At 40.8% G+C, this 17,526-nt stretch overlaps 1 protein-coding gene across 1 annotated transcript in view; it reads left to right on the forward strand.

The window, feature by feature from the left end:
* The window catches only part of EXD1 (exonuclease 3'-5' domain containing 1), a 45,077-nt gene extending 30,844 nt beyond the window's left edge, over nucleotides 1–14,233 (forward strand). Inside the window, exons 9-11 of the mRNA XM_010598354.3 lie at nucleotides 7,661–7,804; nucleotides 8,450–8,641; nucleotides 12,906–14,233. Coding sequence (XP_010596656.2) covers nucleotides 7,661–7,804; nucleotides 8,450–8,641; nucleotides 12,906–13,544 — 975 coding nt within the window. The 3' untranslated portion in view covers nucleotides 13,545–14,233. The remainder of the gene's footprint in view (nucleotides 1–7,660; nucleotides 7,805–8,449; nucleotides 8,642–12,905) is intronic.
* The last annotated feature ends 3,293 nt before the right edge of the window (nucleotides 14,234–17,526 follow it).

Here is a 17,526-nt window from a genome sequence, read left to right on the forward strand (position 1 = left end):
TTGCACAAATAATGGCCACCTTCTATGTTTGTTTGCCAACTGTGCACTACACCCTTGGGGTATTTTTGTAAGCGTTCTATGCTAATTTTTTTTACATGTTACTGTAAAAAAAATCAGGCATAGCAGCGCTTATGAAAATACCTCCTGGGGGGAGGGCATGGTTGACAAACATAAAAGGCATGTGTTATTTGTTTAAAATATGGTACTTGGATGTTCTGGCAAAGATCGTCCTCTCTCGAATCTCCATCCGACTCATCATCCTCTGACATCTGGCTCTTGGGATTTGAGCCAGCAGCCAGCTGTCTGATCTGCAGATTTTGGTTTGCCAGCCCCTGCAGCCATGTGAGTTAGGAGAAGCCTTCGGCCTGATGCCTGAACCACAGATTTGGGACTTGCCAGCCTCCATAACTACAGGAGCCATTTCCTTGAAATGAATCTCTCTCTGTATGTATATGGAGCCCTGGTGGTTCAGTGGTTAAGAGGTTGGCTGCTAACCAAAAGGCTGGCAGTTTGAATCTGCCAGCGATTCCTTGGAAACTCTCTGGGGAAGTTCTACTTAGTCCTGTAGGTTCGCTATGAGTATATGTACATACATGCTTTAATGGTTTTGCTCCTCTAGAGAACTCAGTCTAAGCCATTTGGTACTGAGAGTGGTTCTAGAGGAACAAAATCATAAGGATGACTTTTTCTGTATTGGTTCTCAAGTCTGGCTAGTCTTAAAGGCGCTTAGACTCTACCTCCAATAGTGAAGAGAGCACTGCTAATACATGGCATGAGGTGGCAGTAGAAATACACAAAATATCATCACCAGAGGATCAGATATTTTTGAGAGGCAAGGCTCTGGATAATTGCATATTTGCTACTTTTCTACATTTTTGTCAGAATAGGAAGTATAAGGAAGCTGGTTGGTTGGCCCTACTTTCACAAGAAAAAGTGGTGAAAGCAAGGGATGAGCTCAAAGCTTTAGAGCCACAGCTCAAGTGCCACATAAAAGACCTGAAAGAAAGCCTTATTTTTTGTAGTAACAGAGCTGATATTGACGAAAACCAAACCCAAAGTCTTATCGTAAGAATGACTGAATTACACCACCAGTTGAATTCCCGATTTCGAGTGGTGTCTGAAGTTAAAGTAAGGGCATTGATTGGGAAGAAGTGGGATCCTGAAACTTGCGATGGAGACATATGGGCAGATAAGCAGGAGTCTGGGGATATTGAGCCTCTAAATTCTGTTGAATCACTCCTACTAACAGAACCCACCCTCTTCCCCCCCCAATCTGAAGAGATTACTTCATCTTTGTCTGCTAAGCCACCCTCCCCAGTAAAACGACTATCCTTTCCATCCCCATCTCGCGAGATTAACACAGCTGTGCTTGAAGAGTCTTTAGCTAAGATATCGTCTGGGGCAGTGGCTGGGGTGTTGCCTGGGCATTGCCTGAGGAACATGACTTACAAGACATCGCTGAATGTCCCCAGGACCCATCCTTACCACCTATTTTTGCTTCTAGACCTATAACTAGAGATTTAAGTCCCAGTGACCCATAAGACACACTTTTTACCATAATGGTGGGGAATAATTTGTGAAGGGAGCTTCACATCCTTGAAGACTGCTGTGATTGTTGTATTATGTAAGTCAGATGACAGTGGGAACTGCCCTAACAGAATTAAGGCACCTAACTATGATGGACCTGATTGGATCTCCTGCAAATAGGGGCCAAGTGGCAGCACTTAATCAACAAAGACAAGGTGGGCGTGGTTACCATAATGGACTGCAGAGTCAAAGCAGTAACAGAATAGTCTGACTCTGATGGGCTTGTGGCATTGGCTGCTTAGTCATGGTGTCTCTCGGAGTGAAACAGATAGAAAATCTACTAAATATGTACTTGATCTGTACTGTGGTACAATGAATTACTTAATATGGTCCTTCTAGCCATAGTCTTTGTGACTCACACACAGTGATTGAGTGGGACTATGCAAATAAGGTTATATGGAACCCTAAGGAAGGGATCGGTCAATTTCACCATCCCGTTAGGCTTAAAATGAACCATCTGAGAGGTGGGAAGAGAGAATCTTACCACCACCAAAGAAGAAGAGCCAGGAGTGGAGTGTGTCCTTTGGACCTGGGATCCCTGCACTGAGAAGCTCCTGGAACCACTGAGAATCTCCTGGACACTAAGAAAGAGAGCTGTAACACTGAAGATGGCAAGAAGCAGTGGGAGAAAAATGGCATTAGCAGAACCAGGAGACCAGCAGGAGATGGCCTGGCCCACAGATCAAGAAAGCTGAGTGCCTTCAGGCAAGAGGCTTGCTGGCAGAGTATGGTGCCTCCATGCACTTGGTGAGCTAAGTTTCCAACCCATGGAGCTAGAGCTGAGCACCTTCAGGCCTAGGCTTACTGGCAGAGTGGGGTGCCTTGGGGCACTGATGGGCAGAGCTAAAAGAGCTTTGTAATGCTTGCGTAAGTAGGCCAGAAGCTAAGGGGCCAGAGAGAGGCCTGACTGAGAAGAGAATGTCCTGATTGAAGAGCTGTTCCTGAACCTGAATTATAACCTGTTACTTCCCTAATAAACCCTGTAACTATGAGTATGGCCCGTGAGTTCTGTGTGGCCATTGTAACGGGTTTTCAAACTCCGCAGAGAAGTAGTGAGTGCCATGGGAGATATGATTGACGTCAGAACTGGTAAAGATGGAGGAGAAAGGAGGCACATCTGACCTCTGCCTCATAGGAATCAGCCTTGGGATGTTGATATTGATGCTCCTTCCCCCTTATGAAGATAGAGGAAGTCAGATACCACTGGCATGCTGTTTTTTCACATACAAGTGGAAGAATTCTAGGTCAAGTGAATGGGAGTCTAATTTGAATCGCCAGAATAGACAGTCATGGTTCCTCAGTCGATACCTAGACTTCAGCCAGTTTACAGACCCACAACCCCTTGAGTAAAGAGGAGGCCAGTTCCCCTTGAGGAATGGTCCCACTATACTGCCAAAAATATGTACTGTTAATCTTTCTCCCAGCCTTTCCCAAAGGGACCTGTGGTTTTTTATGAGTGACTGTTCATTGGAGGAAAAGGATTTCAGGGATTTCAGGACACTGGCTCTTAACTGACACTAATTCCAGGAGACCCAAAACGTCACTGTGGCCCACCACTCAGAGTAGGGGTGTATGGAAGTCAGGTTATTAATGGAGTCTTAGCTCAAGGCCATCTCAGAGTGGGTCCATTGGTCCCTGAACCCATCCTGTAGGGATTTCCTCAGTTCCACAATGCATAATTGGAATAGATATACTCAGCAACTGGCAGAACCTCCACATTGGATCCCTGACTTGTGGAGTAAGGGCTATTATGATAGGAAAAGCCAAGTTGAAGCCATTAAAACTGCCCCTACTTAGAAAAATAGTAAACCAAAAACAGTACTGCATTCTTGGAGGGATTGCAGAGATTACTGCTACCATCAAGGACTTGAAGGATGCAGGCGTGGTAATTCCCAGCACATCTCCATTCAACTCACCTATTTGACCTCTGCGAAAAACAGATGGTTCTTGAAGAATGACAGTGGATTATTGAAAACTTAACCAGGTGGTGAATCCAGTTGCAGCTATATTCCAGATGTGGTTTCATTGCTTGAACAAATTAACACATCTCCTTATACCTGGTATGCAGCTCTTGACCTGGCCAATGCCTTTTTCTCTATTCCTGTTTTGAAGGACCACCAGAAGCAGTTTGCCTTTGGCTGGCAAAGCCGGCAATACACCTTCACTGTCCTACCTCGGGTATATCAACTCTCTCGCGCTATGGCATAATTTAGTCCGCAGGGACTTTGATCACCTTTCCCTGCCACAAGGTTTCACGCTCATCCATTACGTTGATGACATGCTGATTGGACCTCATAAGGAAGAAGTATCAATGACTCTAGACTTACTGGTAAGATTTGCATGCTGAACCCAAAGCCAAACCCATTGTCATTGAGTCGATGCCAACTCCTAGCAACCCTATTTGCATGCTAGAGGGTGGGAAATTAATCTGACAAAAATTCAGGTACCTTCTACTTCAGTGAAATTTCTAGGAGTCCAGTGGTGTGGGGTATGTCAAGATATTCCTTCTAAAGGGAAGGATAAGTTGTTACATCTGGCCCCTCTTACAACTAAACAGGAGGCACAACACCTGGTGGGCCTCTTTGGATTTTGGAGGCAACATATCCATTATTTGAATGTGCTACTCCAGCCTATTTATCAAGTGACTCAAAAAGCTTCTGGTTTTGAGTCAGGCCCAGAACAAGTGAAGGCTCTGCAATGGGTTCAAGCTGCTGTGCAAGCTGCTCTGCCACTTGGGTCATATGATCCAGTTGATCCAATAGTTCTTGCAGTGTCAGAGGCCAATAAGAGATGGTGTTTGGAGTCTTTGGAAGGCCCCTATTGGTGAATTGCAGTGCAGACCCTTAGGATTTTGTACCAAAGCTCTGCCATCCTCTGAAGATAACTACTCTCCTTTTGAGAAACAGGTTTGACTTGTTGCTGGACCTTAGTAGAGACCAAATGCTTAACCATGGGCTACCAATTCAGCATGTGCCCTGAGCTGCCCATTATGTACTGAGTGTTGTGTGACCCACAGAACCATAAAGTTGGACATGCACAGCAGCACTCCATTATTAAATGGAAGTGGTACATACGAGATCAGGCTTGAGCAGGACCTGAAGGTGCAAGTAAGTTACTTGACGAAGTGGCCCAAATGCCCATGGTTCCCACGTCTGTCACATTACCTTCCTTCTCTCAGTCTGCATCTATGGCGTAATAGGAAGTTCCATATGATCAATTGACTGAGGAAAACTCATGCCTGGTTTACAGATGGTTCAGTGCAATATGCAGGTACCACTTGAAAGTGGACATGGGCAGCACTGCAGTCTCTTTCTGGACCTCCCTGAAGGACAGTGGTGAAGGGAAATCCTCCCAGAGGGCAGAACTTCGAGCAGTATGACTGGTTGTTCATTTTGCTTGGAAGGAGGGATGGCCAGATGTACAATGTACAGTTGTATACTGATTGATGTGCTGTGGCCAGTGGTTTGGCTGAATGGTCAAGGATTTGGAAGGAACATGATTAGAAAATTGGTGACAAGGAGGTATGAGGTAGAGACATGTGGATAGACCTCTTGAATCGGCCAAAGATGTGAAGATATTTGTGTGTCATGTGAATGCTTACCAAAGAGTGACCTTGGCATAGTAGAATTTTAACAATCAAGTGGATAGGATGACACATTCTATGGATACCTTTGTTCCCAGCCACTCCTGTCATTACCCAATGGGCTCATGAACAAAGTGGCCACGGTGGAAGGGATGGAAGTTATGCATGGGTTCAGCAACACCAAGGCCTACTTGGCTACAGCCACTGCTGAGTGCCCAATCTGGCGCAGCAGAGACACTGAATCCCTGATGTGGCACCATTCCTAGGGGCAATCAGTCAGCAACCTGTTGGCAGGTTGATTACATTGGACCACTTTCATCATGGATAGGGCAGTGTTTTGTTATTACTGGGATAAACATTTACAAAATTGCCTTCTGTGCATGCAGTGCTCCTGCCAAAACTACCATTTGTGGACTTACAGAATATTTTATCCATCGTCATGGTATCCCATACAGCATTGCCTTGGATCAAGGAACTCACTTCATAACAAATGAAGTGCATCAGTGGGCCCATGTTCATGGAATTCACTGGTCTTACCATGTTCCCCATCATCCTGAAGCGGCTAGTTTGGTAGAGTGATGGAATGGCCTTCTAAAGACACAGTTACGGCACCAGCTAGGTGGCAGTACCTTGCATGGTTGGGACAATGTTCTCCAGGAGGCCGTATGTGCTCTAAACCAGCATCAATATATGTTGCTGCATCTCCCATAGCCAGGATTCATGGGTTTAGGAATCAAGGGGTGGAAATGGAATGGTACCACTCACTATTACCCCTAGTGACTCACTCGTAAAATTTTTGCTTCCTATCCCTGCAGCCCTATGCTCTGTGGGTCTAGACATCTTAGTTCCAAAGGAAAGAATGATCCCATCAGGGGACACAACACTGATTCCATTGAACTGGACATTAAGAATGCCACCTAGCTACTTTAGGCTCCACATGCCTCTGGATCAACAGGCGAAGAAGGAAGTTACTGTATTGGCTGGTGTGATTGATCCTGATTACCAAGGGGAAGTCGGATTGATATTACATAATGATGGTAAAGAAGAGTATGTGTGAAATACAGGAGAGGAGATCCCTTAGAATGTCTCTTAGTAGTATAATGCCCTGTGATGAAAGTCAGTGGACAATTACAGCGACTCAATTCCAACATGACTACTAATGGCCTAGAAACTGAAGGAATGAAAGTTTGTGTCACCCCACCAGGCAAAGAACCACGACTAGCTAAGGTGCTTACTGAGGGCAAAGGTAATATGGAATGGGTGATGGAAGAAGGTAGTTCTAAATACCAGCTACAACCACGTGACCAGCTGCAGAAACAAAGACTATAATTGTTTTTAGTATTTCTTCCTTGTTTTGTTATACATGTATGTGTGCATTTTATATATACACCCGCACTTATATATGTATATATATACATATATATAAAATACGAATATCTTTGTTTTCTTCCTTCCCTTATTCCATTATTTGTGAAATATAAGATGTAAATGGGGCTAGTGTGTTTTCAGTTGTACACATATTAGTTGTATCATGTTAGGCTTAAGTATGACTTTATTATTGTCTTTATTTAAAGATTATGTATGGTTTAAGGCAATGTGTATGGGTACCAAGTTGACAAAGGTTTGACTGTGACTGTTACGGTTATGTGTCAACTTGGCTAGGCCATGATTTTCAGTGGTTTGGCAAGTATTATGTAATCATCCTCCATTTCATGATCTGATGTGAGCAGCAGTTAGTTGAAAGAGGAGTTTCCTTGGGGGTGTGGCCTACATCCAATATATGTGGGTGTTCTGGCAAAGCTTGCCCTCTCTGGATCCTGCATCCAATTCGTCATCCTCTGACCTCTGGTTCTTGGAATCTGAGCTAGCAGCCTGCCTTCTGACCTGCAGATTGTGGGATTTGCCAGCTTCCGCAGACCTGTGAGCCAGCAGCCTGCCATCTGACCTGTCAATTTTGGGTTCTTCAGCCCCTGCAACCACGTGAGTCAGGAGAAGCATCGACCGTGATGCCTGACCCACGGATTTTGGGACTTGCCAGCCTCCACAACTGCGTGAGCAGTTTTCTTAAAATAAATCTCTTTCTATATATATTTATATGTATATGCTTCACTGGTTTTACTCCTCTGGAGAACCCAGCCTAAAACACTTCCCAAAACTTTACCAGAGTTGCTAATAGGTAATAAAAATAATTCTTGAATTTTATCTTCCTTTCCCCTCTTCCCAAAGGTACCAAAGAGTAACACAATGACCATAAGGTGGGCAAATAAGTATAAAAAAAGTAGACAAGGATACGTTAAAGTTGGCCGATGTTTTTCTTTTTTTTAATTTTTGAAGAATAAGAAGTTGACTGAATAAATTTCCTGATGGCATTGCCTAGTATTTGGGAAAAATGATATTTAAAGAAATTTTCTGTATCTAATTATGATATTTCTGCCATGATAGCTTTCTGTATATATTCTAAGGACTACTTTGTCTTTTTTTAATGCACAGGTAGCAGATGTCCTTCAATTTTCTATGGAAACTGGTGGCTTTCTTCCAAATTGCATTAGTACTTTGCAGGAGAGTTTAATCAGACACCTTAAAGTAGCCCCCAAATATGTCTCCTTTCTAGAAGAGAGGCAAAAACTGACCCAGGTGAGTGTTAAAGGATGTCCCCATATGACATTACTTTTTCCACACGTTGTCTCAGCAGGATTATCAACCTGTTATAATGACCAGCTGCCATGTAAGAGTATGAGCATTGCCAAATAGTAGTTGTTCCAAATGGGAACAATTTGTTGGTAGTTCAGGTAGATAAAAGCCAGGATCCAGATTTGCTGGCTATCAGTTAAAAAGTACCGTGAAATAGCTTTTCAAGTTGGGGCAAGGAGGGGTTTTCATGTGACCTTGGATTAAGGGGGTAGAGCCCATATCATCCCAATTCCTTCTCTGAGAATAAGGTAAAAGATGTTTTTTAGCTACTGCGAGATACTAGTTGTAATAGCCTTTCGTGCAAAGTTAGGTTGTGACCGTATTAGCTACAATTGGTCATATAATCAAATCTACTGCCTTCAGCTTTGAATAGGAAGTCCTGATATCTATGTCTGTCTGTCTGCCTCTCTTACAAACACACACACACACGCAATGGGTATCTGTGAATGTTCTCAGAAGACTAGCTATAGTGTGAAAGTAGAAGTCAATAACTGACGAAAATGACAGCATTTTTAAATTAAACAGCCCTTGGATAGACAATTTAAAATTTTGCTTACTACCTGGAAAAAGTTGTTTTGGTGTCTCTAGGAAAACCCAGAAGTATGGTTCACACGACCTCTTTCGCCTACTCTGTTGAAAATTTTGGCCCTGGAAGCTACCTACCTGCTACCCCTTCGCTTGGTACTCCTAGATGAAATGATGTCTGACCTAACCACCCTGGTGGACGGGTACTTAAATTCCTATCGAGAGGGGTCTGCAGTCCGGCTTGGAGGCATGGAGGTAGGTGTTGGTGTGTCTTCAAGATCTCTGTTTCTGTCTTATTTTTCATGGAGGGCAACAGTGATCTCACTTTTCACACTTGTGGCAAATATTACTTTGGGGTAAAACTTGGTGATAAATATTATTGAAAAGGCTACAGCTTGGGCTTAATCTATCCCGGTGAGCATCTTTTCACTAATATTAAGTTATGTTTCCAAGAAATATTTTTGTCAAAGAATGGATACATTTAAGATTTCATTATTTTTATGAAGTCAGTGCAACGTAAGAAAATTATATGACAGGATTTAGCCGACTACTGCCCGCAGGCCAAATCTGGTCCACAGTCTGTTTTTGTACAGCTCTTGAGCTAAGAACAGTTTTTGCATTTTTAAAAGGTTTTTTTTGTTGTTGTTGTTAAAAAAGAGAGATGGGCCAATAAACAACATCATGATAAATGGAGAAGAAATTGAATTTGTCAAAGATTTCATTCTATTTGTATCAATAACCAATGCCCATGGAAGCTGTTGTTATTGTTATATGCCGTCCAGTCATTTCTGACTCATAGTGACCCTATTGGACAGAGTAGAACTGCTCCATAGGGTTTCCAAGGAGCGGCTGGTGGATTTGAACTGCTGACCTTTTGGTTAGCAGCCGAGCTCTTAACACTACGCCACCAGCGCTCCTCCATGGAAGCAGTAGTCAAGAAATCAAAAGATGTATTCCATTGGGTAAATCTGCTGCAAAAGAACTCTTTAAAGTTCTAAAAAGCAAAGATGACACTGATGACTAAGGCATGCCTTAGTCAAGCCATGGTTTTTTCGATAGCCTCATATGCATGGGAAATCAGGACAGTGACAAAAGAAGACAGAAGAATCGATGCATTTGAATTGTGATGTTGACAAAGAATATTGGATATACCATGAACTGCCAAAAGAATGAACAAATCACTCTTAGAAGAAATAAAACTAGAGTATTCCTTAGAAATGAGGATGGCGAAATTTTGTCTTGCTTACTTTGAACATGTCATCAGGAAAGACCAATCCCTAGGAAAGGATATCACATTTGGGAAAGTAAAGGGTCAGTGAAAATGAGGGAAACCCTCAGTAATACAGACAGACAAAGTAGTCACAAAAATGGGCTCAAACATATCAAAATCATGAAAAAGGCATAGGTCTGGGCAATATTTTGTTCGGTTATACATAAGGTTGTCATGAGTTAGAGCCAACTCGATGGCAACAAACAACCGTATGTGGCTTACAAAGCCTAAAATATTTACCTTTACAGAAAAAAAAAAACTGCTGGCTGCTGCTGTAGACCATTCTCACTTATGAATATTGATACAAAGTGCTAAATAAAATATTAGAATTTTTGGTATGAACTTCACTTAGATGTGTTCGTTTTTTAATGTGTTACTGGATTCCAGTTGCAAGCATGGTTCAATATAAGGAAATTCTCTGTTTTAGTAGATCCAAGAAAATCTTATGATTATCTTTATAAATGCTGAAAAAAGCATTTCATAATATTCTATGAGCATTCCTGATTAAAGTTGGGATAGTGGCTACTTCTCTAACGTAACACATAACCTCAAGCAAGAAGACTATATAATGCTTAGTTGGGAACACTAGAAACACTCCCATTAATATCAGGATCATACAGAAATGACCACTGTTCTAACATTTTTCTGAAGCTATTTGGCAAAGCAATTAAACAAAAAGATATCAGCTATAAAAATTGAAAAAGAAGGACCGGAATTCTATGACTTGCAGATAATACAACTGGAAAACTGAAGAAAATCAACTGAAAAGACTACCAAAAACAAGAAGACAATATAGTAAGGTGACTGGATAAAAAATGAAAGATATAAAAATTAATAGCTTTTCTATACCCATACCGGAAACCCTGGTGGCGTAGTGGTTAAGTGCTGTGGCTGCTAACAAAAAGGTCGGCAGTTTGAATCCACCAGCTGCTCTTTGGAAACTCTGTGGGGCAGTTCTACTCTGTCCTGTAGGGTCGCTATGAGTCGGAACTGATTTGACGGCAACGGGTTTGGTTTTTTTGGTTTATACCTTTATCAGTAGTTAGGAAATAAACCAGGAGAAAAGGTCTCCTTTACAATTGTAACAAAAAGGATAGGTTACCTAGAAATAAACTTACCAAAATATGTGGAATATATAGATGAAGAAAACTTTAAAATATTACTGAAGGGCATAAAAGAAGACTTAAATAGATGAGTGGAAACAGTAAATATTTTAGTTTTCAGTTATCCCTAAATTAATCTCTGAATTTAAGTTTATTTTGCTAAAAATATTAACATTAGTAATTATTTTGACAAGCTGTATTTATAGAGTTTATAGAGATTTTTAAAAGCATGCAAGAATAGTCAAGAAATTTTGGAAAAGGAAGTATATTGAAGGAGGACAAGTCGTGGCAGATGTTAACACTTTAGAATACAGTAAGTAAAACGGTTTGGGATTGGTACATGTGTAGACAGATCAATGAAACAGAATAGGGACCCCAGAAATAGATCCAATATGTATCTGCCGATGTGGTTATGATAAAGGTAGCATTTCTGATCAATGGACAAAGATAATTATTCAGTAAATGGTCTTAGGCAATTGACTAATAATTATGGGGGAGGAGAATCAGAGTTGGATTCCTATCTCTTTTATTATACTAAAATAAACTCCAGATGTATCAAGTATTTATGTAAAAAATGGAACAATAAAATTGTTGGAAAAATGTAGAATGAAAAATAAATCTCACAGTAGGGAAGGTTTTTCTATTCAACACGGCAATTCAGAATGACTTTAAAACTTTTTGTATGGCAAACATATTGTGAACAAAGTCAAAAGGCAAACAAATGGGGAAAAATTATTTGCCTCATATAACAAAAGGACATTTTCTCAAGAGATTATCATAATAGTTCTGTAAAGACAAAAGACTGGACACAACCTGAATACTCACCAATAAGGGTTTGGTTACATAAATCAGGATATATCCATACAGCCCTTTAAAACTGCCAATATAGAGAAATCTTCAAGACAAAAGTTGTGTTTATTTTCCTTTTTTAAATTATTGTACTTTAGATGAAGGTTTACAGAACAAACTAGCTTCTCATTAAACAATTAGTACACATATTATTTTGTGACATTGGTTACCAACCCCATGACATGTCAACACTCTCCTTTCTTGACTTCGGGTTCCCTATTACCAGCTTTCCTTTCCCTTCCTGCCTTCTCTTCCTTCCCCCTGGGCTGAAGTGCCCCTTTAGTCTCCTTTTGTTTTGTGGGCCTGCCTAATCTTTGGCTGAAGGGTGAACCTCTGGAGTGGCTTCATTACTGAGCTAAAAGGGTGTCGGGGGGCCATACTCTTGGGGTTTCTTCAGACTCTGTCAGGCCAGTAAGTCTGGTCTTTTTTGTGAGTTAGAATTTTGTTCTACGTTTTTCCCCAGCTCTGTCTGGGACCTTATATTGTGATCCCCGTCAGAGCAGTCAATGATGGTAGACGGACACCATCTAGTTGTGCTGGACTCAGTCTGGTGGAGGCCGTGGTAGTTGTGGTCCTTTAGTCCTTTGGACTAATCTTTCCCTGTGTCTTTGGTTTTCTTCATTCTCCCTTGCTCCGAACAAAGACAAAATTTTTAAAGAAGTCAAGATGCAGGAGTGTATAATAGCGTGTTACCATTTGTTTAAAGTAATTTTAGAAAATGTTATCAAAATAACTTAAAAAATGTTGAGAGAAAACTAAAACTTAAAAAATGTAACCCAGTGAAAATGCGAACTTTTAGTTGATCATACAGGCATAGACTGTCGCAGGGAGGCTGCACTAGAAATGCGTTTAGGGGATGCACCCGCGGAGGCAACCGCGGCTAGGTAGGGAGAGACTTCCTTTTCACTGTGTAATCTTCACGCACACACACACACACAACTATGTGGATTCATTACCTTTTCGACTTCAAAAATAGTACCACTGTAAACAAACAAACCAAACCTGCTGTCGTCAAGTCGATTCCAACTTACATCGACCCTATATACGGTGGAGTAGAATGGCTCCATAGGGTTTCCAAGGCTCAAGGCTGTAATCTTTGCGGAAGCAGATTGCCACATCTTTCCCCTGCGAAGTGCTTAACCACTGCGCCACCAGCTGAAGGCACTAGAGGGTGCTATATGAACACATTTGAATAAACCCTCGATTGCCAAATACTGTTAAGTATAATAGAAGTGATTTTCAGTGCCTTATTAAGAAGCTTGGTTATGGCAGACTTGTGTTCATTTTCTCTTCCTAGCCTACCTGTATGGAGCTGCCAGAGGAGCTGCTTCAACTCAAGGACTTCCAGAAGGAGCGCAGGGAGAGAGCTGCCAAAGACTACAGTGTGAATGCACGGGGTCTTCTAGTAAGGACAGGGCTACAGCCAAAGAAACCAGTGACAAAGACAGCAGGGAAGGACGAAAAAGTGAGAGGTGTCTTCCACTGCAAAAGTTCTAGGGGAGACAAAGCTCCGGGTTTTACATCTCACGAATCTCATGAGGATGTGAATTTATTGAAAGAAGAATCTCAGAGGAAACAGACTAAAATAAAACCTCGACATCTACCTCCCCTAAAGGAAGCGGAAGCCAGTGAAGGCTCCAGTCATAAATTTAATTGCCCTGGCTCCAAGGGGTCAGAGGACCAAAGAATAACTCAAAAAGAATACATTATGATACCCAAACATGAGCTTCAGGCAAGTTTATCTTTGAAAGAGGAGATAGAACAGTTATTGATGGTGGAAAACAAGAAAGATTTAAAATGTATGAAACGCGATGTTTCATTGTCTCCAAGTGACACCTTGCATCCTTTAAGAAAAAGTGCGCTTTCACCACTTCCTCCCTGCCCAGCCTTGGAGAAGCCTGACTCCTGGCTAAATCCCCCTCTAATTCTGCCTTAGAGAAGCAGTTTGTTCTTCCGGTCACAAAGGGGGCTCATTTCCCTGCCATCAGGGCCTTCCTTTGGAGCTTATAGCTCAGGGCTTAAGTTTCTCCTGTAAACTTAGTTATGACTTAGTCACAGGCTTCCAGGAAAAGTATATCCTCTGGCCTGTGCCTACATTTCTCTTACTTGGATCAGGAACGGAATGAATAAGTTAAATAATGGAAGAAAGTAAAATTGGGATGATGTCACTGTGCAGAAATGTGTCCAGTGGCCAGACTGAATTATTTCTCATGATTCAGGTTTAGGGAAGGATTTGAAGAAGGGGAAAATCTTGGGTTTAGTGTCAGAAAGAATCTATACTTTTTCAATTTTGTTTTGAGTTATTTTTTTGAATTTTAGTTTGGTTTGTGGGTGTTGGTAAAACTCTGCCGTAAGTTTTTAAAAAATTGGCACCCAACAACTTTACCATTCCTTTTCTCCTTTTAAAAATATTAACTTTACTTCTGAATTATTGAATAAACATGACTGTCTTATGTCATCGATAAACAGTAATATTATAGGTATCAATAACCCAGTTTTAATTTATTTTTTCTTCATTTACTTTCCAAAGATTTTGTCCATTTTCCTAACAGAGGCTCTGGGTTTCTTTATAGTACATAAGGTCACTATGAGTTAGAGCTGACTTGACAAATTAACAATGACATTATGTAAACTGGAAGTTTGACTCCATTCTTTTTGTCTGTAGTTGGTATACTTCCTTAGAATGAAGGGAAGGCAGCTTGTACAGAGCCTTTTTTACTTTACATTCTTTTCTATAAAATGACTGATAAATCTGTGTTGGCATTATATCATCTCTGACTTGTCTTAATTGGGTAGGAGTAAATTGGTAAATGTTTGGACTTCTAGGTCTAAAATCCAGTTTAGTAATCTGTAATTTGAAATGTTACAGAACCCTATTACTTGTTACATGTAGGGGAAACCTCCGGACGGTCTAAGGTTAGGAGCATCCTCAGCCAGTTCTATAACAGGTGCCACGGGAAGAATTGCTGCGCCTTCTTAACTACGAGAGCACGTCTAGTCGCTGAGATTAAGGCGGCCCAAGAGCAGGTGACTCAGCCCTGCAGCTGCCTTTAGAAAGCCATGTGGGGCCAAGGTGCTTTCTGGTTCATCTTGGGTAAATGCATTTTCAGCTTTAGCCCCAAATGTGGGTAATCTAGATTTACCCTGGAAAGGGTGTGAATTCCTGAAATTGATTTAGCTTCTTATAGGAGCCATTAAGTTATTACTCACAAAATATATATATATATAGAGAGAGAGAGAGAGGTGCTACAAATGTAACATCCTTTTTTTTTTTTTTTGACAAAGGATTCTTTTATTACATAGGTTGTGTGACTGTACTTGAACACTTTGCTGTGCTATTCAGTATGGTTGCCATTAGCCATATTCAAATTTTTAATTAAATTAATTAAAATTAAATAAAATGAAAAATTCAGTTCCTAAGTTGCACTCACATTTCTAGTGCTCCGTAGTTCTTCGTGCCTGGTAGCTTCTGTATCGCGAACAGTGCAGACATTTTCATCATCTTAGGAAGTTCTATTGGGCGGTGAGTGGTATTCAAGAGGTACTTTGACTCCTAGGACTAGATGAGCCCTTTGGATCCCATCATAGTATTTTCTAGGGGAAACACTCATACCCGGTGAATTTTCTTCCACTTCCTCATTCCAGCCACATGCCCAAATTCTGTGTATGAGGGCAGGTTCTGCCACGAAGTTCTGTCATTTGCTAGAAAGAGTGTAAAAAATCCCTGTGTTTTTTTAAGAACTAGTTGGTGCCTGGCTACCACCAATAACTGTCCTGACAGAGAACACAACGCAGAGTCCCTGATGAAGCAGCAGGAAAGTGGGGTGCAGAACTCAAATTCTAGTAAAAAGACCAGACTTAACGGTCTGACTGAGACTGGAGGGACCCTGGAAGACATGGCCCCCAGACTCTCTGTTAGCCCAGAACTAAAACCATTCCCAAAGTCAACTGTTCAGACAAAGATTAGACTGGACTAAAAAAAAAAAAAAAAAACCATTAGACATAAAATGATACCTGTGAGGAGTGTGCTTCTTAGCTCAAGTAGATAATATAAATATATATATATTTATACATGAGACTAAATGGCCAGCTCATATCTGGAGGTGAGGTGAGAGGGCAAAACGGACAGGAGCTGGTTGAATGGACATGGGAAATCTGGGGTAGAAAGGAGGAGTGTGCTGTCACATAGGGAGAGCAACTAGGGTTGTAATGAGTGTATAAATTTTTGTATGAGAGACTAACTTGAGCTGAAAACTTTCACTTAAAACATAGTAAAAGAAAATAAATCCCTGTCTTTTTCAAGCCCTATTGTTAGTGCTCCATGCCATTACTTAAACTTCTTGACTAAATCTTACCCAGAATCTTTGAGTCCTTGTCCAAACTCATCATCTAGTCCTTTCCTTATTCTGTATTTTCCTAATTGTGAGTTCATAAACCATACTGCCTGGTCCCCCACACTTCTATGTCTTGTGCCGATCTGCCAACATCTTTCTGCATCTGCCCTGCTCAGCTGACCTTACTGTACGTGATCTGCAATTCAAGGCTCTTCCAAGTAATCTGACCTTTCAGTTTTAGACCTAGGTAATGAGGTTAAATGGTTTCCCTGAACAAAAAATGCAGCATTGAGAACAGAACCAGTGTGTGTTGGGATCTTGGTCTCTTTAGTATTCTTCCAGGTCTACTGTGAAAAATCACTGCAGTAGCTTTGGCTCCTGTCTGGCCGTGGGCCTCATAAATCCTAATACGACCCAATAGAATTTTAAAGCCCTATGGCCCTCTTGATGGTGTTGGCACAAGGCAAGTCCCCAGCAGCAAGCTGAGATGAGGCCTGGGGCAAACTGGTACATCTGGGGGACGATTGAGTCCTTATGGGTTAGTCAAGTACACTTATCAAAAAAGGCAGTTATTGTAAAAGTAAATACCTTACAAATAATTAAGAAAATAAAGGAAAATACACCTCAATCACCATCGCCCCCTGTACAGCTCTGCCTAGCATGTTGGCATTTTTCTTTTTATTCTCTCTCTCTCTCTGTCTCACTATACACCAAACCAAAAACCATTGTCGTTAAGTCGATTCTGACTCACAATGACCCTATAGGACAGAGCAGAACTGCACCATAGAAGCAGACTGCCACATCTTTATCCCTTGGAGCAGCTAGTGGGTTCCAAGAGCCGACTTTTCAGCTAGTAGACAAGCACATAACCATTGCATCACCAGGGCTCCTTGGGAGATAGGGTAAATCCAATTAAAGAAATTTAATTTATAATTTAAAAGCTTCCTAAGAAAACTTTGTACCCAGATAGCTTCACTGGTGACTTCTATCAGGTGATTTTTGACAAAGGTGCCAAGGTAATTCAATGGAGGAAAAATGGCCTTTTCAATATTTAGTTGTAGAACAACTAAATATTTGTATGGAAAAGAAGGAAGCCAATCCTTACCTCACATCATACAAAAAAATTAACTCAAAATGAATGACAGACATAAATATACAAACTAAAGCTATACAGATTTTCAAAGGAAACATAGGAGAAAGTCTTCATGACCTTGAGATAGACAAAAAATTTCTTACTTAGAATACAAAAAGCAGATAACATTTTAAAAAATTATAAATTGATTTCATCTAAATTTTCAAAGTTCTTCTTGAAAGACATGTCTAAGAAAATGAAAAGGCAAAGACTGGGAGAATGTATTTACAATACATATATTCTGATAATGGACTTCAATCCAGTATATATAGAGAAATCTAACTTGGTAATAAAACAATCCAATTTTATAATGAGCAAAATATTTAAACAGACACTTTATAAAAGAAGATATAAGAATGTCCAGTAAGCACATGAAAAAATGTTCAAAATTATTCTTTATCAGAGATGTTATAACCACAATGAGATATCACTACATACTCACTAAACCAAAA

This window comes from Loxodonta africana, chromosome 10 (genome assembly GCF_030014295.1).
Source record: "Loxodonta africana isolate mLoxAfr1 chromosome 10, mLoxAfr1.hap2, whole genome shotgun sequence".
NCBI lineage: Eukaryota > Metazoa > Chordata > Mammalia > Proboscidea > Elephantidae > Loxodonta > Loxodonta africana.